Here is a 24,135-nt window from a genome sequence, read left to right as displayed (position 1 = left end):
GACTGACTTTTGGGTACAAAAATGGCAGTGCTGTTCATGAGGCTATGCCTCTATTAGGAAAAGTAAAGACTGCTTGTGCAACTAACTCCTTCTCCTCACTCACCCCACCCCCTCCTTTCTTTCCCAGGGCTTGCTATCAGGATCTCAATCATAGCTGCCTGCTCTCCTACTTCCAGTACCTTTCCCATATCCAGCAGAAGTTCCCTTCTGCAAGCCAGTCCTGGTTCCCCTCCTCCAGTGTCAACTTCTTGTCCCGTTTTTATGTTCAGCCAACAGGTAATATGAGTGGATTGTCCTGTCCTCCCAACTCTGGAACTGGCTCCGTCTCCCTTCCTGGGTTTCTAATCCAACTGTAGTTTCCACCACCTTCTCCCATTTTGAAAGAGGGGAGGGGGAATAGAGCTTTTCAAAGAGAAGGTTACCAGGCGTGTTTCACATGGGCAAAACTAACTGTTAGCCTCATTCTTGGAAGTAGTTGGCCCATTTTGACTAAAGTTTTCCATAATTATTCAATCTGAGATTGATGCCCAACATGGAAAATTTCAACCCAGATAGTTAAAGCAACTGAAAACAGAGTATTTTAATGGAAAGTGCTGGGCAACTTAATAATAGGTGGCACTACTCACTCTGTGAGTATTATTTTATATACGTATTGGCTCGCAAGGCTGCCAAACCTACACTTTATATGATCATTACGCTGCTTTAGGAGAGTTTTGACATAGGGTGAGCAAAATACTAAAAAAGTAACTTATGTTTATTGACTTTTTGATTCTTCAGGACAAAGACTAAATCTATAATTTTTAAGAATCAGATACTTGTTACTAAAAAGTTGAAATCTCTGACCAAGAAAAAATTGTTGCTACTACCCAAAATGATTCTGACCCAAAATTTCCACTGGAAGCTACATAAAGATTTTTCTTATTTCAGCAATATGGAATTATGACATGAAACATTTTGTCTCTTTAGGTTATATTTGCTTGGCCTACTACAAATTAGACAGTCAAAAGGGAACAATTACTTTTACACAAGTGTTATTACTTGCTCAATTTTTTTCCACATCAGGAAAAATGTTAACCTGGGTTTTAAACTAATGAAAGGATCTTTAAGAATTTCTTGTTAATGTATTTAGATCCCTGGATGTATTTCAAATACTTTCCCAGTTAGTGGCTATATTTTAAGATCAAGACAGATGATGTGGTGGAAGGCAAACTATATACAGACAGATGTACAATGCTATCCTTTCTGTCACCTGCAATAATTTCTGTAGACAATTCTGAATTATAAATCAAAAACATGCTATTGGTGAAATGCCTACTCATGTACCCAGCTCTAATGAGGCAAAAGGAGTTAAACTTTGGGAATATTTTAGATCTCTCCACTCTCAGTCATAAAGTTAATCGATTAGCTTAAATAATTGACCATATTCATCAGTTACCAATATATTGCTTTATTTCTTGGTAGTAAATTAAGGCTTTATAGTGAGATTCATACAGTATAGGCCAATTTAAACATTAGGACCTTTAAAAACCACGCAGCGCTATTCATTCAATTTAGCATAGCCAGAAAAGTAGCAACCTTTTTTTATAAACAGTTAAACATCACAAGACCTTTCATTTCATGAGTGCAAGTGGCTCAATCAAATTCCCACCGTTCTCAAGAATGGATTCAACATTTATCTCTCTCTTGGGCCAGCTCTGTATTAAGGATAATGAAGAGTATAAGTGGCTAGGATGAATGACGCTGTATAGTATGCCTGACAGATCAATTGTATTAAAAAAGAATGGAAAAGAAAACTATCCTGATGGCAGCTGGCAAAGAATGGTACCACTCACAAGCATATGCTGATTTGGGGTGACGAGGAACTGGAAGACATTTTCCACACAATCATTTGAACCCCTGGCCCTTGTCAGATTTGTACAGTGTTATTTAGAATTACCAAGTTTGGTCATGAGATAAATATTCCATGTGGAAAGAGACACACAATTAACCACAGGCAAAGGAATATGCATGAGGTAAAGGATTTATTTCTTCCTAATGGAAACACAATTCACCTCACAAGAGGGAACTTTCTGCAAACATTTGTTGCCCCCCAAATCATGTGCTACCAACATTTCCTTAGTGATTATGTATTTTCTTAAACACATGGATTTTCACTTCATATCAGTGACATTATTAATGTTGTCTGGAGACGATGAGGCTACTGTTTTTATGAAAACCAGACAGGATGTTTCTTTCCCACATCTCTCTACCAGAAACATTTATAGTGCTTGGGGCCTAACATCTGAACCTGGTTGTCAATTTTATGCAGGGGGCCTGCCTGCCTGAAAATATCATCACTCCTAACGTGTCTGGCATTCAGATCTGAGATGACTTGCCAGAATCTGAGAGGGGAAAGCAGTTGCCAGGTGATTATGATATGATGAAATGATCACATGCTCAGGGGAAAAAAGAAGGCAATGAGTAGGGGGAAAGCTTTCAAACTGATGGCATTAGCAAGAGAGTGGCTATATCAGGAACACCTGGAGCAAAGAGGCTCCAGCCATACAGGGCAATGCTGATATTTTCATTCCTTGATGTACGATAAAATTTCTTAGTTTGAGGGAACACACAGACATGATTTCCCTGAATCCAGTTCTAATACAGATAACATCCCCAATCCCTTTTTCCCAAGGATGTGGTCTGATAGCCAGTTAATGACTTCCAAGTCTTGAAATCTACAATCCAGTAAACTGGAAGGCTGTAGAAAGTATGCAACTTTCTGTGTATAAGTACACATACTGAACAGTAAAGTATATACTTCAACACATGGGCAGATAATGATTCCACTCTTCGTAAAACGAATCTCAGTTGCACCATTCCCTGGTGTAGTAGAGGAACAACTAAGGAAGGGAATAAACTGTCGGCACTGGTACAGCACAGCTATACTGCAACTCTTATAGGTTTGCTTTGGTATGAACTATTCTGTAACACTTACTAATTCCTGGTATGGTGTAGTACTACCTTCATTCACCATGGCAATAACGTAGGTAGGATCTCTTAGGCCAAACTGCAGCTAAGCAGAAATTACTGACATTTTCACTCACTGGCTTAGAAAGGGATACCAGCTGCTTCCAACATCCCTTAAAAATTTCCTTTTGCTCCAGTGCTAATGCTTATTGCACCCAAAGGGCCCCAGTAGATATAGTAGCAAAAGGTGATTTCACACAAACACAAGAAGCCTGTGTTAAATCAGTGGTGCTGACAGTAGCGTATTCACGATCCTCACACACGGTGTCAAAGAGATTTGAGGTATGCTTTTCAAATGTGCTCAGACAAACAGGAGCAGAGTTACGCCAACCTAGACTACATTTAAAAACCTGATCTTGTATTTCTACAGGGCTTGCTGGAATGTGGGCAAAAAACTGTCAAGATGATGATAGTTAAAGATAAGGTTAAGCCACATTCAGCCATGTGGAAGAATTTTGGGGGGCAGGTCTACAGACAAATAATGGCTGCTTAGCATCACCTACACAGCTGGTATTCATATTTTAATAATGCTTAGGTTGCATCTCAAAAAGACCTATTCCTCTGGAAGGACTAGGACTGCTCATGAATGTCATGGGAATAGCAATGTAATGCTGAGATCTCACTGCTTTTAGGTTAAGGAAGCTTCTCCAAAGGGACTGGATCCAATTAGGAAAATAGTGATGGTATAGCTGCCCCCCACCCCCCCAGTTTTTTTTATATATATATAATTTTTTTTTTAAACCCTCTCCAACAACATACAAGAAAGCTGACTCCCAGGAGCCATTTGAGAGAAGATAGTTACTGTACATGGCCATGTGTATTTTTTATACATCAATATTTTTAATATTTTGTGGTCATCGGCAGGAGCTGACGATCCTGTTAGAAAAAAGCAGGGTTGGTGTGCTCTATAATACAACGCTTGCAATGGCGTTTAACAAACCGCAGGGCATCCACAGAGACATCGCAGTCCTGCACATTCAGCATCTGCAGGTCAAAGCAGTTGGCAGCAACAATCTGCAAGCCCTGGCCTGTGATGCTCTCACAAGACTTCAGGCTCAGGCGCTTCAGGTTGAAGCAGTTTAGGGCCAGGAACTCCAGGCCAGCGTCTGAGACCAAAGGACACTTGCCGATATCTAGTGACTTGAGTTTTGTGCAATTTTTGGCAAGGTACTCCACACCATGGTCCGTGATGCCCTCGCAGCCCCGCGCATTCAGGTAGCGCAGCTTGCTGCAGTACTTGGCAATGTAACGGATGCCCACATCTGTGATTCGGCCGCAGTGGGCAATGCTGAGGTACCTCAGGCGTGACTCCAGCTTGGCAATCTCCCTCATGCCAAAGTCACTGACAAAGCGGCAGTCGCTCACGCTCAGCTCCTTGACAGACGTGCAGTAGATCATTAGGTAGCGGAGGCCTTCATCGGTGATGCGGACACAGCGGCGCAGATACAGATGGGTCAGCTGTGTGCAGTGAGCAGCAATGGTGTGCAGTCCTTCATCCTCCAGGACAAAGCAGTCTGTCATGTCCAAGTAGCGGATGGAGATCTGTTTACCATGTAACGGAGACAGCTTGATCGAAGCTTCACGAGTAAGACTAATGCACGTCACCTTGGAGCAGCCTAAACATGAACAGAGAAAAGGTACAATGTTAGTAAGTTGCAGAACAACTCTCTCAGCAAGGTAAATGGTGTAATGCAGGCCCTCTCAGTTTTGCCAGAACCCAGAGAGATGAAACATTAGCTATCACTAGAACCACAGGTTCTGGTTTTGTCTGTGTTCTAAAGTATGATGATCTTTTAGAAAGTAATGGCCATTTCAAAATAAAAGAACTGTGTGTGCAAGGATCATTTACTGGACAACACTGCTTCTCTACAATATAGTTGTAAATGACAGGTGTGTTCAACAAGGCCACCAATGTTCTCTGATGCTTTATAGTTTCCCACTCATTGGACACAAAATGGCTTTATTTTGAAACTGGTGTTACTTTCTGAAACACCCTCATAAATTTGATGATTGTTCAAAATATCTTTATTTAGTGGCAATAGGAGAAAAGGGAGCAGACAGGCATCAGACCTGTAGGAACATCATCATTGATTTACTTTTAATTTCTGAACCAGTATCAGTAGCCATTTTTCTGTCAACACTTCAGGAAATTAAAGGAAAGCTACCACACCCAGGCAAGCAAATGTTTTGGGAATGGAACTGAACTAACCATGCTACTGATGGGGAATTGTGCCAGTAGCAGAATGGCAACCATCTAGACAGTGAATTACAATCCTGAATAGCATGGCATTTTACATTCAAGTAATCTGAATAAACCAGGGCCAGCATGGTGATGTTTGAAGGAACAAAAAATCCAGCAAATAACATGAAGTGCTAATTCCTCCCCTCCACTCTCCACTGTAACTCCCTCTTCAATTGCATTGTATACAGAAAAGACTTTTTCTTTCCTACTTTCCTTTGGCAAAACAATGCAGTGATCCAAAATTGAAGTGATGCCAGAAATGCACTCCAGGGAGCAAATTCTACCCAACCCTGGTAAGTGCAGTTCTCTTATTACCCCTGCCCCATTTTAGGGGTTAAGGGATGCTGTAGAAGTAGCAAGTGCCTTGAGAGGAGGTAGAGATAGAATTAGAATGCATCTTGTATCACATGTATCTCATAAACTTTGTAGTGACAGACCTGGCCTGTTTAAGAGCAAGGAATACCTCATTCTACAGTCCCTGGCTGAGATGCATTGGAAAACATCAGTGTTATTATGATATATACTTAGAACCAGAGAATCATAAAGGAGTAGGGCTGGAAGAGACCTCCATAAGTCATACAGTCCAACCCCTTGCCTAAGGCAAGATCTTTCTTATCCAAACCATCCTATACAAATCCATTGTCTAACCTCTTAGCAAAAATACAGTCAATCTTGACACAACACAAGACATAACATCCTAACCTGCTACAGACGCACCATGGTGGCAAACATCCTGTAAAAGCTTGTTTTTATATGCTCAAGAGATCTCAGGAAGAGGGGCATCCCTCACCACTACAGAAGATGCATTTCTGTATTTTCTTTATGGTGGGTTACCTGCTTGGAGTTAAATCAAAAGGATTGTTAAAGGAATCAGCTAGGATGGGTAACATAACAAAAGACAAGAGATGTTGATGAAACAACTGGTAGGGCGCCTATACACAAAGGCTCCAGGGTGGTGGAGGGAGGCAGGGGGTGGTGATTTAATTAAAGCACCTGCAGCATCACATGTATTCAGTGTCCCGTGCTTTAAAATGGCGGTGAGGGCGCTTTAACGTGTATAGGGTCTGTTATGTGTATAGGTGCCCGTAATGTCCCCTGTTCACTTAGTTTCATTCAGGCTAGAAAAGGTATAATCCCTCTTGAGGCCTAGGGGCAGACTGTAAATTCTAGCCTCTTCTTAGCTTGAGGGAATTCAAATCCATATCTCTCACCACGCAAGACTGCCCTAACTACCGAGCTATTACTTGGTTACTCAGCCACTGAAGATGACTCACAATACCAAGGAGAAGTCAGATCACTTTGGAATCCAATCATTAGTATAGTCATTTGAGAAAAAGAAGAGACCTCTATTCCAAGGACTACATATGAAATATAAAAATGTATAAAGGAGGAAGCAGAAGGGGCTTGAAGGAAGAAAAATGAAGAAGGAAGAAATCAGGACACCTCTCTAGCAGCTCTACTTACTGAGCTAGAGATAGCCATGCTCACATGCTCTCCCCTCTCTTTCCCAATGGGTCCTGATTTTTTTTCTGAACAGTGACCCAAAATCAACAGAAAAGATGAAAAATGTTTCCACATCAGAAAGCCTACAGCCACAGTGGGCAGAGTGCCCTCTTAGAAAGCAAGGGATGAAGGTTTTAAACCCCTCAGGCCATGGGAGACCTAGTTCCCTAAACATTAGACCAGTGTTTTCAACCTTTTTGGATCAGTGTACCCCTGGCAACCGGATGCAGAGCAGTGTATCCCTGGAGGGATGAGGCTATGACAGGGGCGGGCAATTATTTCAGGCAGAGGGCCGCTTACCCAGTTTTGGCAAGCTGTGGAGGGCCGCATGGGTAGCCCCACCCTTTGACAGGTGCCCTGCCCCCTGGTCACCATCGTGGGACCAATGTCCCAATGTCTTGGGACCAATGTCCCAGGGCCAGCACCAGTGGGGCCCAGAGCAGGGTGCAGGCTGGCAGGTGTCTGTGGAGCTGGGCTGGGATGCACCAGCAGGGAGAGGGGGGAGCTGGCCCGGCTCCATAGAGCCCCTGCTGCCCGGGACTCCTGTACTCCTACTGCCCTGCTCTCAGCCCCACCGGTGCTGGCCCCAGGACCCTGGTGTGCCCCCCCAGCCCCATGGTAAAGGTGGGGGGCAGCAGGGAACGAGCTGGTGCTGAGTGCAGGGAAAAGCGGCCCCTTGCCCGCCCTGTGGCCAGTGCTCCCTGCTGTAGCTGCTCACAGCCCATGTGGGACTGTCCTGAGCAGGCACAGACAGACCCACGTGGGCTGCGAGCAGCTGCAGTGTGGGACGCTGGGCATGGGGTGGATGAGGGGCCACTTTTCCCCTGCACTTAGCTCTGGGCTCACCTGTCGGTGCTGCACTGCGGCAGCGGCAGCCGCTATGGCCCCCCCCCGTTTGCCGCACAGGGCAGTGTCTGCTGCTGCCTGCCCAGAGCTTGTGCTGCGGTAGGCTGAGGTGAGGCTGCCACCACTGCCTCTGTGCTGCCCAGCACAAGAGCTCCGGGTGGGCAGCATCAGCAAACACTGCCTGGCACGGCAAGCAGGGGGCCGCAGCTGCTGCCGCCATGCGCAACCCCGACGGGGAAGCCCGGAGCTGTGCAGGGCCTAGGCTGGCAGCGGGGGTGGGTTACAAGTTGGTGCTGAGTGCGGGGGAAAAGCAGCCTCTTGCCCACCCCGTGGCTGGCACCCCGCGCTGCAGCTGCTTGCAGCCCATGCGGGGCTGCCTGTGCCTGCTCAGGACAGCCCCATGTGGGCTGTGAGCAGCTGCAGCAGGGAGTGCCAGCCATGGGGTGGGGGAGAGGCTGCTTTTCCCTGTGCTCCACACCACTTTATTCCTTGCCCTCCCGCCCACCCCCCTTTACCTGAGTTTCCTGTGCTGAGTCAGCCATGTGGTCCCAGGCCAGAAGCCCCTGCTGGGGCTCCCGGCTGGGGGTCGGGGCCAGGAGGGCTCTGCTGTTGCAGGAGCCTGCCGAGGATTCCCCTGGGTCCTACTCCCCCTGGTTCCTGTCATTTTGACAGAAACCAAGGACAGATACATTTTAATTTTCAAAAATTTTTTAGGGGCCCTGTGGGCTAGATAGAATGGCCTCATGGGCTGGATCCAGCTCATGGGGTTTATTTTGCCCACCCTTGGGCTATGACATAGCCTCTTTAGTGTTGTCAACTTTGTGAATTTGTCACTAGATTCAGTGACTTTGGGGATTCCTAGCAAGAAAAACCCAACAAATTAAGGCCTCTGTACCAGCTTATTATATCTAATATTTGAAAAAAAAGAAGGAAGGCAGATACCACTAAGAAGTCCTGTCTCAGGGGGACTGAACCACAAGTTTGCTCCTAGAGAGGGGAAAGGCTCCTTGAGTTAACCAAAAGGATGAGTTCAAGAGGGATTAAAAGTAAAATTTTCCCTGAAACTGTAGCACTGGCTAAAGAAGAATGTACAACCTAGAACAAGTCTTGTGGGGATGGAGGCAAAGGGCAAATAATAAGCAGAATAAAAGAAATCAGTGAGTGTAAAAGGAGGAAGCAAGTAAAATGGAAACATTAGCGGATACGTTAGAGCTACATGAACCTAGAAACACACAATTCAGGTAGCTAAGAATTGATTTTATGATGCAAATAAGGTCATGACAACTTTTGGCTGCTGAGCATCTCAGAAAAACTGTACTATCCATACGTCTATCCAGACACAAGAGGAACCCACGTAGAGTTTGAATGAAAGGTTTATAAAAAGTTTTATTTGCATTAAAGATAAAACCTTAGGAGACGGTCAATTGGTTTGTTCCCATAATAGGATCTTGGCTTGAAAAATCATTCTCCAACCTATTATGTTTCAATCTTAACATGATTTGCCAGTTTGCTTGATCAATTCATCAACCTATTAAAGTTTTTGATCTAAGTTTTGGATTTTCCTAAAAGAGTTGGAAAGTTAAGCTGAACTCCAACCAATGTGCAATTGGCAAGTTTTACACAGCACCTGGCAAAACTTTGCTATCTTGAGACAAACAGAACAATTCTGATTACTGAACAACAAACTCTGAAAAATCAGGAATGCTTTTTCCCTTTCCAATATACCAGTACACATCCATGCGGAGTATGACATAGTTTGCGAGCATACATTATCCAAGCTCAAAGCTTTTGAATACAAAATGTAATGAAGATTCATTAAAGATATTAAAATAACATAATGAGAGTTTTCAAAAGGGAAGAAATACTATTTAAATTCAGCAGTGTAATAGACAAAGCAAGGGTCCAATCCTCTAACTTAGTCTGCTGAGATAGAAGCCAGGCAGAGCACCAACTTTCATGGCACTTGGCATTAAGTCACAGGTCTGTCTCTGCACAGATCCACTTAAGGAAGGTCTAAATACAGACCCTTTATAAACAGTTAAGTGCCTGCTTTTAGCATCAGGTCAGTGAGAATAAAGGTCTGCAGATGCAGAGAAGAAAATCCTGTCTGCTTAATATCTGAAAAAAGGAGGGACATATGAATGACTAATGCATATCTGAAATGAAAATGAAAAGGTCAAAAGTCTCACAGCAGGGCAGGATCTACAGTATATTAATATGTGATCACTGTTTTGACAGCCTCAGCATCTCCTTGTTGTCTAGTTACTTTGGCTACAGCATATTGTATTTCATAGGAAGGATGTTCAAAATGGTTCCACCAGAAAGAGAGCCTGTGTTGATATATGAATGATTGAATTTTCTTTTATTAAAAGTGAAAAGACATTTTTCTGGGTCTGTGACACATTTTTTGACCCAAATAAAGATATAAAAGCAAACCCCCACAGAGCAGGATATTTCCATAGATGAAATAATGGATTTAAAATGGAAGGAGAAATGTCCAAGTGGACTGTAGAAGAACCTTGGCTAACCTGGGAGATAACTTGTAGTCAAGCTCAACAAACTTCTTAAGTATCTGAGGCTGTCTGTGGACTGTGTTGAGAGTTACAAAATACATTTTAAGGAAAACACTGAGAATGAATGGAAATGTCTGTTTTTACATTAAAATATTGATACATTATCATTATCAATCTTTCAGAATAAAGAGGTAGATGGAATGAACATATGAAATTCTTCAAGCGAGTTAGCTATTGGTTTCTTTTGCAGATATCAAATATCTAGTCAAATATCTAGGAACTTCCAAGACTGAGAAGCCACATCTTCACCAAGATTGTCAAAGTCTCCTCTATCTAGAACAGAACACCCACTAAATCTTCACTAGTATTACTGTACTTGAGGACTATGAGTTCCAGAATCCTTTCCACATTTATGCTCACACCTTTCTGCTCTAACTGCCTCTAAGACCTGAATATGAGTAGTCTCATTATTTTAGGCTACATTTTTCCTAAGACTGTGCCCCCTCTCTTCTGTACAGGAGCTGGCCAGAAGCTAAGATTTCATATCTCAATGCTCTTTATGTAGACCTACAAATAGCGCTATTTCTATTCTGAGTGTATGGTCTTTGGGGCAGAGATCACATCTTACTCTATTTGTAAAGAAAAAAAAACCCAAACACAGAAATCAAAACACCCAAGAAAATGGAGGAAAACTATCCAGGAGGGAGAAGGTGTCTGGATTATGGACAGGAATGAGGTGGTGATAACATTGCTTAAAGAGATAACAGGAGCTGAGCAAGCAGAGTTGTTTTCAAAGCCTAGGCTTCCTCACTGTCCAGTCCCTGACAGGTCACCTGAATAGCCTAACCATATTTTCCTTCTCCATCTCCCCAAAAATCCTGGTTACCCACTCTAGCACTTCCGCAGTCAAGACCTTTTCTGGAATGGCCTCCTTGGAGATGTTGCAGTAGATACCTGATGACCCAGGTATTAGTAGGGAGCTACCTGTCCTTAGGACAAAGAGGGGAAGGACTTATCTCACTTGCAAGAAAAGAGATGGAAAGAGAGATAGAAACTAATGAAAGGACTACACTGGTTTTGATGTGGGACAAGGGGATCTGCACTGCACATACCTTATGCTCCAAACATTTCAGGGCTGGTGCAGCTCTGTAGAAATAGACAGGACCTGAGCAGACCTTCTCTTCAGCAGAGAGCAGGGCTACCCATTAATTAACCATCATGTCATCATAATCATCTGAGGTGATTTCTGGCCCTATCAGGTAACATTTGGTTTATTTGGATGTATTCCACTCCCTAAGCACATGCCAGCAAGTAGAGCACAGTGTGCAAATTATCTGAACAATACAGTTACTCAAAGATCATCACTACACATGCTAGCAAGCTTCCCAGAAGCCTTTAGTGAACCACAGGCTCACAGTGAAGAGGAGGTAAAAATTATAGTCAGAAAAGGGAAGGGGAAAAACAGGATATTGTTAGCAAAGCACTTTCAAAAACATCCTAGGTAAAAACTAGCTTGATTGTTAAACTGCAAGTGGATTCAAACTCCCAGAGCTGAATTCTCCTGAACTTTGAAACATAGACAGGCTTAAGGTCTGGATTTAAAGTCGTAGGGTGTTTGCATCAAGGCGCCTTTCAGGATGAAGTCAGTTCAAAAAATGTGCATTTCCGACTTTACTCATATGCCCTATGGGGAAGCGGAAAGGGGTAGGAGGGGGAGCTTCTAATTATGACATTATATCCATGCGTATTACATTAAAGGGCAACTGAAAACAAAGAAACTAAATGTACACTATTGCAAGCTACGGACAAGTAGAGCTTCATGGTTAAGTTGTCAGTTTATCAAAAACAGTTTAACTTCTTTCTTGTATGAAGACGGTTACTGGTTCCTTAGACAATACTGGGGGAAAAGGGAAACTGGCTTCATATTGTGCTGTCAAATTCCATTTCTCCACCTTGTTTGTGTCTTTCACACAGCAATAGAGGGAAAGAACATTTTACAAATAATAACATGTGACTGTAAGGACAGAAACTGCAGAACCCAGACCCCAAACCCAAGATTTAGTGCCCAAAAAGGAGTTATAAGTACTCCCTGGGCATTTATACACCTGCTAGGAGTGTGTGTGTGTGGGGGGGAGAGGAGTGCTTTAATTAGAGCAGTTCTGAAAGCTGCTCTAATTTAACCACCTGTAGTGTCTTGTGTATCAGTGCCCCTGCACTTCAAAATTTTCATTCATGAGATGTGGAGGCTGCTGGAGGCATGCTAATTAGCATGCTCCAGCAGATTTGATTAATCGAGTCTGTTTCAACACGCTGTAATTACAGGGCATCAGAGCAGTCTCCCCACGTGTCTAAAGGCACCCCCTATTCAGACCTTTAACATAGAGGAGATGGACACCTAATGCCCGTAGGCTGTTTCGTGTCTTTTTAAGACTTAGCAGTTAGCTGGGAATTGTGATTGGAAACTCCCAAAATTCCAGTGGGAGGCAATATTAGAGCTAGAAATTCTAGTATTTTAATCTCTGCTCTCAGTTTACTAAATCAGGAGATGTGTGATCTTAGCATAGGACTGCATATACAATTCACTCTACCACTGGGAGAATGGAAAGGTTTTGGACCAGGACTCCTCATAGAACTTTTTGGCAGTGTAGATAACTGGACAAAACTTCAGCTTCTAAAATCTTCACCCATAAATCTCCCTTGGCTAGGTTGCATGATATGTCTACCTACCAAAAGGAGTGAGGATGTGGACAGAGAAAACAATTATACCAGTTTAATTGTTTTGTCACACTGAACTGACACACGATTTTTCTCTGTCTCTTTTCATGTGGAAGGAAGTGAAGCCAAACCTCTCTAACTTTAAATGTTTTATTCAAGTTGAAAAGTAGAGGAGTTTAGGGCTACTTATGTGGGGATGGGAACAAATGGACCAAACAGCTGCATCAGTTCAGTTGACACATGCTTCTTGGTGGCAATCCTTTTCCCTTCTTTTCTAACTGGTGTAACATTAGCTCTGTTCAAAGCTGGTGTTTTCAATGAAACTGAACCAACAGAATAAAACTCATTGACTGGTTAAAGGACTCTTGTAGCTAGCTTTCCCAGAAGAAGCAAGGATGCTTGCATGATCTGACCAGGCTTTCTAGAAGGTCAGTATTTCCAACTCATGATTTTAATAAAGTGCCACAAAATCACGGATCTCAGACTTCAGGCTCATGCTGGTTCTTCTCATCTATGTCAAAAGTTTGACATGTATGGAAATCACATCAAATGGATTACTACTGGAATCCTTTGAGCTTTCAAGCAACCTGATATCATTCTTTTGTCATCTGTGAGAATAACCAAAACCACAAGTAGCAGGTGTTTTAAAATTCTTGCAATGTGCCAAATTAATGTAAACCTTTACATGTATTGTATGGGTGCTTTCATTTTTTTTTCAACAGTAAGCGAATGATGCAATTAAAAATGAATGTGCAGTAATAGAATGGCCCCCCTGACGTGATCCTTAAGATCCTGTTAAGAGAAAAATCAAGATTTGTTAAGAATGTGTATTTTTATTTAACCTGTACAGTCTGGCTAGAAATTGGAGCTAAAAATACTCTTACCCATGTTACTAGAAATAATTATTAAAACTCTTCCTAGACTTATTTTTAGGCAAACCAATGAATTTGTCTTTTGCATTAGTGTAATTCTATGGAGGACAAAGAAGTTATTTCACCTTCAGACTGAAGAAAATAAAGAGGGAGAGAAGAGACCAGATTATATCAGTCTTCTCTCCAGTTCTTACACTAATGTAGAACAAGACTCTTTTTGATTCTTTGACAATCTCACCTCTTTGGAGGTCAGAGAATGTAAACATAGCTCTTGGTCTTTAGAACACTCCATCTATTTTAATACTGAGTGAAAGTGTACCCCTCACACCTGAAAAGACTCAAGTTTTCTTTTCTTTCTGCTTTCAAGTTTCATTTACCTCTGACTAGTTTTGTATTAATTGTGTAAGAAGATACTATTAAAAAATAAACATGACACTAGGTTGTATTGAACCAATTTTAAAATTCTGTTAATTTTTCAAAACTTAGGATGTGCAGGCCAAATCCTGAAGTCAAGACCTGACTAAAAGATCCTTGAAACCTGATTGCCAGACTCACTGATGCGACTTCACTGGCTTTAATTAAGTTAAAGATTTTTATGTGCAAGCCAGTTAAAATTCAATTGAAACCAATGGCCTTGTTTCTGCACTGAATGAGGATTGGAAGCCTTTAAATTTCCACTGAAGTTAGTCCAAGCTGAAATACTCAGGACTTAATGGATTCATGTCCCACATAAGAACCTGTTTTTACTTCTTACAGATGACTCAGTTTGGATAATGAAATAACACTTCTTTCATTTCTGTTTCTGGTTGCTTGTATTTCCTGGTTGACAGGCATTAGTATAGTAAGCTTAGGACTTCAGCTCAGCAGGGTATTTTTGAAATCAAAGAAAAAAACCAAGCAGCACTTCACATTTCTAGTTATAGTTTTGCAGGGACCCTTATGCAAACTTTTCCACTAAGTGGACTTGGTAGAGACAGACTGTCAAGGGCCCTTTTCATTAACCTGGTAGAAACAAGGGAAACCCCAGCATTTATTTAGACTGGACAGAACATTTTCAGTTGGACTTGGCCTTAAGGTGTTACAAGTGATAAGTGCTGGCTAATGGAGTATTACAAGAGAATAAATAGAGTGGAAACATATTCCAAATGTTATGTGATATTTAATCACAGGTAAATCCTAGCCTGCAGCTTTTTGCCTCCTCTACATCAATATTTTAGAATCTTCTCTTCAGGGATCTTTGCAGTGAAATGTGTAAGTTTAATACTTTTCATTTTAAGAAATGCACTCTCCTCTAAACATCCTTCCCCCAACTGAAAGAGACAATAAGAAACCAGCTGCTTAAGTCTTATGCATTCAATCTTTTGTGCCAAAACTGATTTTGTGTTTAATTTTTGCCACTGCTGAGTTTTTAGAGGAAGTTAAAATGATGAGGCAGAGGTACAGACTGGGGAGACTTTTAATGTGTCATGTGGCTTGTGTATGACCTATGCAGCATTTACACATATACCAGAGCATAAATCTATAGATTTAGCATGGGAGAAGACATTTCAAAAGATAGGAAAACATCATGTTACTGACAGAGAAACATCCTGTTACTGATGGAGAGTTTGGAGTTCCTTAAGTACAAAGATGTCCACTACACCCTGTGCAGTGATACACGGAGGAGCGAGAAAGTGCCTAGGAAGATAAGTGCCTAGGAAGATAAAGGGAAAAGAGAAGCTCTTTGCTTCTGGGCAGTTACCTGGGCCAAGTTATGTTCTGCAGCTCTCTGCATTCTCTCTGTCACATCCACAGGCTGGAATCCCTCAACCCAGGTTACATTATTTTTTCTTTAGTTATGTTGTTACCTGACACATCCAGGTGCTCCAGGTTTGGACACAGTGACACCACATCAAAGACTGCTTCGTTGGAGATGTTGTAACAGCCTGACACCTCTAATCTCCTCAGTTCTGGACAGCATTGAGCTATGGTATAGAGTCCCCTGTCTGTGAGCCGCCTGCAGCCACTAACAATTACCGTCTCCAACATGAGACATACATTTGGTGTGTCCTGACAAAGCCTCCGGGTTAGCACTTTAAGAGCCCTATCTACATTGATTGTCTCGCCTGTCAGGCGAATAGTCCTCCAAAGCCGTGGATCCCAAGCCAGGTTATACCAACGGCGACACACCCGGGCACAGCGGCACAACTGATTGGTTGGCAGGAAAGAGAAAATTTGGATCATGGACTGGTCTGGGAGCCGATCTATGTTAGCTTGTTCCTTCTGATGCTTGGATGCCAGCCGGATGAGAGGATGAGTAAGGCGAGTTGGAGGAGGTGAATGGACCATAGCAACTGTCTCCCCAGTGACTGAGGATGATGAGGTGGAAGATCCTCTGCCATTCTGGCAGCCTTGTGAATTCTGTGGACATATTAATGCTGGACTGGGTGTGCTGAGTGTCCGCATACTCAGGTCGGAATCTGGAAAACACGAAAGCACAGAAAAGCAGTGAACAAACGCCATCAGCAGAAGCCATATCCTGTAGCAGAACAAACCTGTCTTATACAGAGATCTCTGGCTTTCAGCATAGCATAGGGACATTTCTTCAGGGGCCACAGTATGATCTAATTTACACTGATGTAACTGAATCTGGTGCCAAAGATGCCTGCCAATATCCTCAGACTGGACTGCAACATATGAAAAATTTCACTAAGAAGAACCTTGGATGAAGGATGGGTTCTTATGATGTTGTAAACTAATGTTTTTGACCCAACTTTGGGCATGAATCTCCAGACACTTTTGTAAATATTTTTACTTATCCAAAACAGCCTACCTGGACTCAGTGTGATTGCTCACATCAACAGAATTGGGCCACTCAAGCCCCAGAGCCCAGGGTGGCCAGAGAGTGCAGGCAGCTCTGCGTTGCCTTCACTCTCCTGCTTCAGAGCAAATAGATATCCACTGCAATAAAGCGCCACTATTTTATACTACCTTTTGTCACAACACTTAATGTGGTGTAAAAAGGGAGGGATGTCTATTTGCTAGTCATTTGTGCCGCTGTCTGTCAGGCAACATCTTTTTCTACCCATGGGCACATCTACACAAGCATTAATGCACTTTAGTTAATGCACATTAAATCTAGTACCTGTGAGGCATTAGCTTGTCTTAATGCATATTAACTAAAGAGCACAGGGCACTTTTACACATGCTCCAGGGGGGAGGGAGGCAGCGCTTTAATTAGAACAGCTTCAAGAGCCACTCTAGTTAAAGCGCCACAGCGTTTCATGTATCAGCATCTGTATGCTTAAACATGGCAGCACAGTGCTTGAACTAAAGCTTGTTCATTAATTGAGCCTGCTCCAATGCGGTGTAATTACAGTGTGTTGGAGTAGCCTCCACACTTGGTTTTTAAGTGATGCTTAATGAGCATTAATCTCTTTAATGTTCATTAAAGTGTCGCTTAAAATGTGTTATTTAGTTAATGCACATTAAAATAGGCTAATGTGCAATAAGGCGCACGTGTAGACACGTCCATAGGGTAGGCAGATAAACATGAACGTAAATCATTGCAATTTGGGGGGCTTTGCCATTGCTCTTCTCACTAGGATTTTAATAGAAATAAACACCTTTTTTGTTCACTGCTAAATTACTGTGGCAGAAACCTTCTGCCATTTTTGATGGCAACTTAACTTTGCATTGGGCCCCCCCCAACACCAACTCAACCAAAAAGACACATTTCTGTTCCTGCTGTGTTTGTGCATAAATGTTCCACACAAGAAAGGGAAACAAAATTTTTACACAAAAAGTCAGCAATACTATTTTCCATACAGGGAAAGTTAGTGGAAGGAAACAAAAGAAAAATCAGTTCTCTCAGTTCTTGTCATCTACTCTTATTACAAGCAACACTAACATTGAACTGCAAGAGATTTAAAATCAGAGAGAGAAGTGGGCTTTTCATGTTGCTGTTGCCCCATTTGTGTTAATTTATAGCAATCAATAGCAGTGAGTTTATTTCTTCTGAAACACAGATGAGCCTTTATTTTTCTACCAGGCTTTGTCCCATCTACCAATATAGCATGAGAGAAATTGTGCTCTCAATTCATCCCTTCCTTCAGAAGTACTTATCACAATACCATTTGCAGGTTCAGTTATGGCAGGTATTTTTGAAAATAGATGTTGCAAAGAATAGTACACTCTGCCTCATATGGCAATAACACACACTTGTTTAATGAGTAAAAAGGTGAACATGTTTGTGCATCATTGCCAAGTGAGCTGTGCACCTCTTAGGCCCCTAGCACATATGCATTTAATGGAATGATAGCATCTGATCTACAGTCCCAACAATTGTGCGTCCTACCATGCTACACATCGTGTATGGCCAGGAATGTAATTGTTGGGATCAGGGATCAGATCCCAATCACATTGTTATTACTTGCCAGTGCAGGGGGTGCCTTGGGTCATAAGCCCCCAGCACCAATGAGTTGAAAGAGCAGTGCCCACAGGTCCAGCTAAGGCTGACAATCAGCTGATTTTTGGCTCCAGCCCTGGATGGCATCAGAACTGGTTCGAGTCCCCAGTGTTGTGGGACATTAAACCCTGCCTCTGATTCTTGGCAGCCCTGCTAGAGCTACCAGGCATGGTGTTTCAAGTCCTTGGCAGGGAAACTGTCAGGGCAATTTTTAAACCTCCCTAGTCACCAGAAGCCAGAATCTAGGGATCCTCTCCCCACTATGTGGGGCCGAGTGCCCAGGGAGTTTTAAAAAATACAGCTGCAGCACAGTGTGGGGAAAGGCCAGCTGGGAAGCTGGGATCTTCCAGCTGTCCAGTGGCTCATGACCAAACTATGAAGTGGTGCCTATAGATGGGGAACAGGGAGCTGCCACTTCCATGGGCACCCTGAGAACTTAGAGTCATAGAAAAGTAGGTCTGGAAGGGACCTCCAGAGGTCATCTAGTCTAACCCCTGAGGCAGGATCTTCCTTATGCAAACCATCCTATACAAATTCATAATTTGAACTCAACATAAGACGGTGAGCAACCCTAACACAACACAGACTTAACGCCCTAACCTGCCACAGGTAAAGAAGGGGAACCATAGCAGCTATTCTCTACTTTAAAAATTTAAAAAAGTGGGCATGCAGCTGAGGATCTAGGGTGCAGTGAGTCCAAGATCCATGCCACACATTCAATTTAAAGTGTGATATAAACAAAACACCAAGATGTTTTGCATTATATACCGAATATTTTTGTGTCTCATTTGCTATATTATCACACCATAAACTAGTTTTAATATGCATCTGGAATACTGTTTATGGCATGATAAACACCTTAATCCCATCCTAAGTGCAATGTGTGCCAGGGCCCTCGGTTATTTCAGTTCACAGGGATTTGTGCCCTTCAGTTTGAGTTCATAAGTTTTTGCATCTCCCAAGTATTGCTCTAAGAAGTTTTAAAACCTGAAACTTGGCCAAAACTGGCAAGTTCATGAGAGCAGCTGGAAAGTAGGAGTTCTGACAGTAACTTTTTCTCTTTTCTGTTTTGAGGGAAGGGAGTACAGTCTCAAGTACCTGGTGTTGGGTGACAGTACTGGACTATTTGCATGCTCTCACAAACATCCTACAGTCAGGTCAGTGGCTTTTTGTAGCATTGATCACATTCACTACCCCAAAACTCTCAATCCTGTGGTTCTCATCATGTTTTCTGACTCTCCACACCTGGCTGCTATCAGTTAGGAATGTGAATAGTTAAACAATTAATTGTTTAACCAGTCAGCCCAGTGATAACTATTTCTAGCTTATTGGTTATCGTTTAGCCTGAGGTTGGGTGCAGTCTGGGATGGAAGTGGGGGAAGGGAAGCCCTGTGGTACCCTGGCAGGAACCAGAAGGTGGCAAGGCAGGAGGTAGGGAGAGAGGAGAGAGGAGTGAGGAGGAGGGGAAAGGGAGGGTTGACTAATGCTTAATATCTAGGTTCCATGGAGCCCGGTACAGCTGCTTGCAGTGTTCCTGCCACTTGCCACAAGCAGCCTGGGCTCCGGACAGGCCCTAGCTGCCCATCACGGAACCCAGGCTGCTCATGGCAGGCAGTGGTGAAGCTGCAAGCAGCTGCACTGGGGTCCACAGAGCCTATTAGGTGCTGGTCACCCCTCCCCTTCCCTCCTGCTCTGCTGCAGCTGGCCCTGTGTAGCCCTGTGCCGGTTGCTGCAGTGGGCTGGCAAAGCCCCTGGCTGGCTGCTGCCACCCATGGCTTCCTGGGCGGTGCTGCTTACCTGGTGGGACTTATCAATCCTTTGGTTCCCAGCTCCTCATTCTGCTCCAGGCATGTGGGTGCAGCCCCCTCCTCCATAGTAAGGTTCAGCATGCCCTCCCCTGCCTGGCTGATTTTTCAGTCATAGGTTGGAGCCCAGCCCTACTGCACCTCTACAGCGTGTCTTGCCCGCCCTGTCCACGCCCAGACCTGGGCTAGGACCCACCTGCTTGCCCATTTTGTTATGAGGCATGGCCCTGCGGAGCCACCGAGTCCCTGATGCACCTTGGTGGGGAGGGCTGGAAGTGCCTCCTGCTGGTGCTGGGCAGGGGCACCCCACAGGCTGGGCCAGAGCAGCCCTACATGGACCAGGACAGCGGTTGCCATACTTATTAATCATTTAACTGTTGTAATTACAGTAGATTAAACTGATATTTTTAAAATTGGTATTTACATTCCTACTATCAATACATTCTGAAGACAAACTTCTTAAACCTTGGAAGACTTTAAATTATCTGAGAAGCACTTGTAATACCTCAAGGACCACCCCTCCTCTTAAACTTGTTGCCAGAAGTGTCACACTTGTACACGTAAAGTTAGGTGTCAAGTTTCATTTGTAGGCACCTAAAGAAAAAGGTCAGAGATGCTGATCACGTTAAACCCCTGCTGAAATCACTGGGAGTATGTGAAACCTTTGAAAGCCTGTCCACATAATTAAGTTCCTTCTTCTAGCACCAAAGTCTCCACATAATACACCGACACCCCCAGAATGAGATTGTGGCATCATGATGTCACTCAGAGGCAAGAGCCAAGAGGGCGTTATTGGGCAACCGAGCCCATAAAGTAGTTTTCTACAGGACTGAAATTCTTTCAGCGGCTTAACAACATATTTTATAACAGCATTGCAAGCTTGATGTTCATTGCATACCCATAAGGCAGAAGAAAAAAGGAGGTGAGTTCAGGCAAATTTTGCCCATAAAAACCTGGGAGAGCTTTTGCTAGAGTTTAAATTTTGGATTTTAAACTTTGCAGAACAACAAGGAAGTTTTTTTACCTCCCTGCCTGCCATCTGACACCTCCAGGGAAGGAATTCTACCTGATCAACACATCAAAGAGCTACTCAGCACAGCTTACAAAGACACTCTCATGGACCCAGATGGGCAGCCTTCCATCTTCAGCTCTCTCTGTGCAAAAATGAAGTTTATATCCTACCTATGGGGACTTTTTACCATCTTGTACCATCTACACTTTTCCCAGGGCCTGATGAAGGGACTTTGATCCCAAAAGCTTGCAGAAAAGAATAACTTCTTTGCCATGTTCCAGTTGGTTTAATAAAAGGTATCATTTTGGAACCACGACTTGTAGTTTTTTGTAAATCTCTAGCAAAACACTCATTGTGAGTAACCATCCATCCTCCACTCTTTGCAGAATTGTGGGGAAGGACTTACCAAAGAATCATCTAAACCCACAACAACTTCTACTTTCCAATATTTACTCAGTGCTAGTCTACAGAGTTTGAGTCATGCTAAGACAGAAGATTTAATGACAGCGTGGCATCAATAAATACAATTCCAAAAGGGCAATTTAATGCACGCACAACAATTTTCAACATGTTCTCTCCAACTAGATAACTGCCTGTTTTATAGAAACTCTTTTTTTCCCAATTTACTTTTGTTTACTGCTGTGAAATAAATATTTACAATTTGATGACCTTAAAAGTCAGAATTTACAAAACAGCCCTACACTTATTCCCTTTGATTACCAATGTTTTTGTGCAAGACATTTTTTATTATAGCCTTGCTCAGTGTCTAAATATTGTTTGTTGCTGTAAAAGAAAATTTCTTAACAGTCATAAAAAAATCTCAGAAGGTCTTTGACAGCAGCAGAGCTGTAAACACTGATACAGGGAGTGGGGAGGAAAGCATGTAGAGGAATTCTGTTATTCCATTATGAATGTTATTTCAGAGGGTTGTTTTTTGTTATTTTCTTTTGCTTGTTTTTGTTTTGTTTCCCAATTAATTTATGAGTTGTGGGTGGTAGTGATGGGAACAGGGGGAGACAATCTGGAAACAGCATTAAAGAGGTAAATCTTTTGAACTCTGGGAGGGTGGGAGTCCAACTCATGCTACACCCAAAGTATGACATCTCTAAACATGGGATTATACAAATCAAGAACCTCACCTTTTCTTCTGCATTAAGGCTAAGTGCAGACAGTCAAAGAGCCCAAGGCTGAATTGATTCAGTCTTTGCAGGTTAGTCTAAGCTGCAGAGATTGAACTGATAAACAATTGAACACACTCACTTTTGAATCAGGGAATGCAGCCACATGCCTGCAGTGGCTCAAGCCAGAAGCTGCTAGAGCATGACTGCCAGCCACTGCCTTAGCCCTCCAAGACTTTTGCCCCCTCACTGCTGGAGTGGAGGGGGCATGACCAGGCCCCAGCCCAGGCTCTGCCTGGGCAGGGGAGGTAATGACACTGAACTCATAAAAGCTTGGACAAGAATAGTTTTTTCACTGAAAAACTATAAACTGAAGAATTTATAAATGCAGCCTGGGCTGTGTGTTTGCTTACTCTTCCTGCTGCCCCTGAGGTCTCTGGGATTTGCAGTCCACAATCAGGGCAACAGGACTCTTAGGGTTGCTCATCACTTCCTCTTCCTGCTTCCAGGTGCCTCTGGGATTTGTAGTCCACAGTCACAGCTAGCAATAAGTTTTTAGCCAGGCAGGGCAACTCTGTACTTGGGGGAAGATAAGTTTAATTCCCCTCCCTGGCCCCCAAACCCAGCTGGGTTTTGCCTAGTTGGGGCAGTGAGCCAGCCAGTGAGCTAGCCCTCACTGCTCCGGGTAGGTAGCAGAGGAGAAGGGCCAGTCCTGCTCTCTGGAACAGACAGCACAGACCAACCCAGGGCTACAAAGCATGATGGGATGCTGGGGGACTCTGATTTAACTTAAACCAGGAAGGGGTCTGGGACAGAAGTTTCATAAACCGGTTTGACCCAAATCAGTTAAGTCTGATACTACATTCAACCAGGTTCATCTTAAAGCAGTTTAAGTTATTTTGAAACTGGTTTATGTGCGCTGAACTTCTGTTCTTTTAGACATTTAAACCAGTTTCTGATCACTTAAACAAGTTTACGTATAACTTCTGTCCTAATCCTAAAAGCCCATTTAAAGCCTTGTTCTGATAAAAGGAAGAAGCATCCTTGAGTTTTATGTTTATGGTCCATATTGTTATGAAGAGTTCCCTATCAAATCTGTTTGATTTGCAACTGTAAATTCATTAAAAAATATGCCAGTCTGGGAAGTTCACTTTAAATTCTGACAACCAAATGGGATTTGTTCTACACCCACCAGTCCACAGCCACTAAATTAGTCACAATAACGTTTTTTTATCATAGGAATCCAGTTAGCAGTTCTGTAAAGGCATGGGATAAAGCAGAAACCTAGATATTCCTCAGCCTGTAGAGTCAGTACATGTAAGACTAATAATAATTAAAAAAACAGTAAATACTTATTTTGCTCAATAATAGCGGTAGATAAAACTGAATCTCTCTCTCTCTCTCTCTCTCTCTTGTATGTGGAAACAAGGGGATGCCATTTTTATCTGGTCTTTTTTCTTATGTTTATGCTACTTTATGTACATATGTTAAAGTATATAAAGCTAATATAGGCTTTTAGCTTTTTGAACAGTACAGGTCTTGGTTCAGATCAAAGGATGTCATGGGGATGAGTGCACAGAAGTTTCAGTAGCTGCAGAAAGAAGGCATTGGAGCAAGTGGAATGGTAGGAGAGCTCATGGTTTGGGAGCAGCAGGTACTGGAACAGATGGGAACTCAGGAGCTTGTTAGACTGATATGGAAGGCACCTAAATCCATTTGGAAGCCATGGGTTTGGGGGATTAAATGAAGTAGTCTGAGGCCAAGAGGGTACAGAACACAATGGGAAGGAATGTTGGGTGGAGAGGGCAAGTGGGGGAATGGCAAAAGCTCAAGCCTGGGAACTGTGGGAGTGAGACAGGTGCTGCTGTCCCTCATTCCTAAGTTCTGCAACTTACCACAAGAGATATCTGCCTGCTCCAGGTTCTCACTGCTACTCTCTGAAGAGTTAAAAGGCTAAAAAGAATCAGAGAACCTATGACTGCTGGGAAGACATAAAGCATAAGATTCACAATGAGGCTACATGATTGGGTGGAGTGGAAGAAAGAAATAGGTTTTA

The 24,135-nt window shown here is 43.0% G+C and overlaps 1 protein-coding gene across 9 annotated transcripts in view; it reads right to left on the bottom strand.

Moving 5' to 3' along the window:
• Positions 1–1,431: 1,431 nt before the first annotated feature.
• FBXL7 (F-box and leucine rich repeat protein 7) overlaps positions 1,432–24,135 on the bottom strand; it is a 364,587-nt gene continuing 341,883 nt past the window's right edge. For all 9 annotated transcript variants that reach the window (XM_059728615.1, XM_059728616.1, XM_006260962.4 and 6 more), the window contains 2 exons: positions 15,545–16,156; positions 1,432–4,622 (listed from right to left, as the gene is read on the bottom strand). In XM_059728615.1, the coding sequence (XP_059584598.1) occupies positions 3,886–4,622; positions 15,545–16,156 (1,349 nt within the window). In that variant the 3' untranslated portion in view covers positions 1,432–3,885. The remainder of the gene's footprint in view (positions 4,623–15,544; positions 16,157–24,135) is intronic.

Source organism: Alligator mississippiensis, chromosome 5 (assembly GCF_030867095.1).
Source record: "Alligator mississippiensis isolate rAllMis1 chromosome 5, rAllMis1, whole genome shotgun sequence".
NCBI lineage: Eukaryota > Metazoa > Chordata > Crocodylia > Alligatoridae > Alligator > Alligator mississippiensis.
Note: the sequence above shows the minus strand (reverse complement) of the source record. Positions and strands in the feature narration are given on the sequence as shown.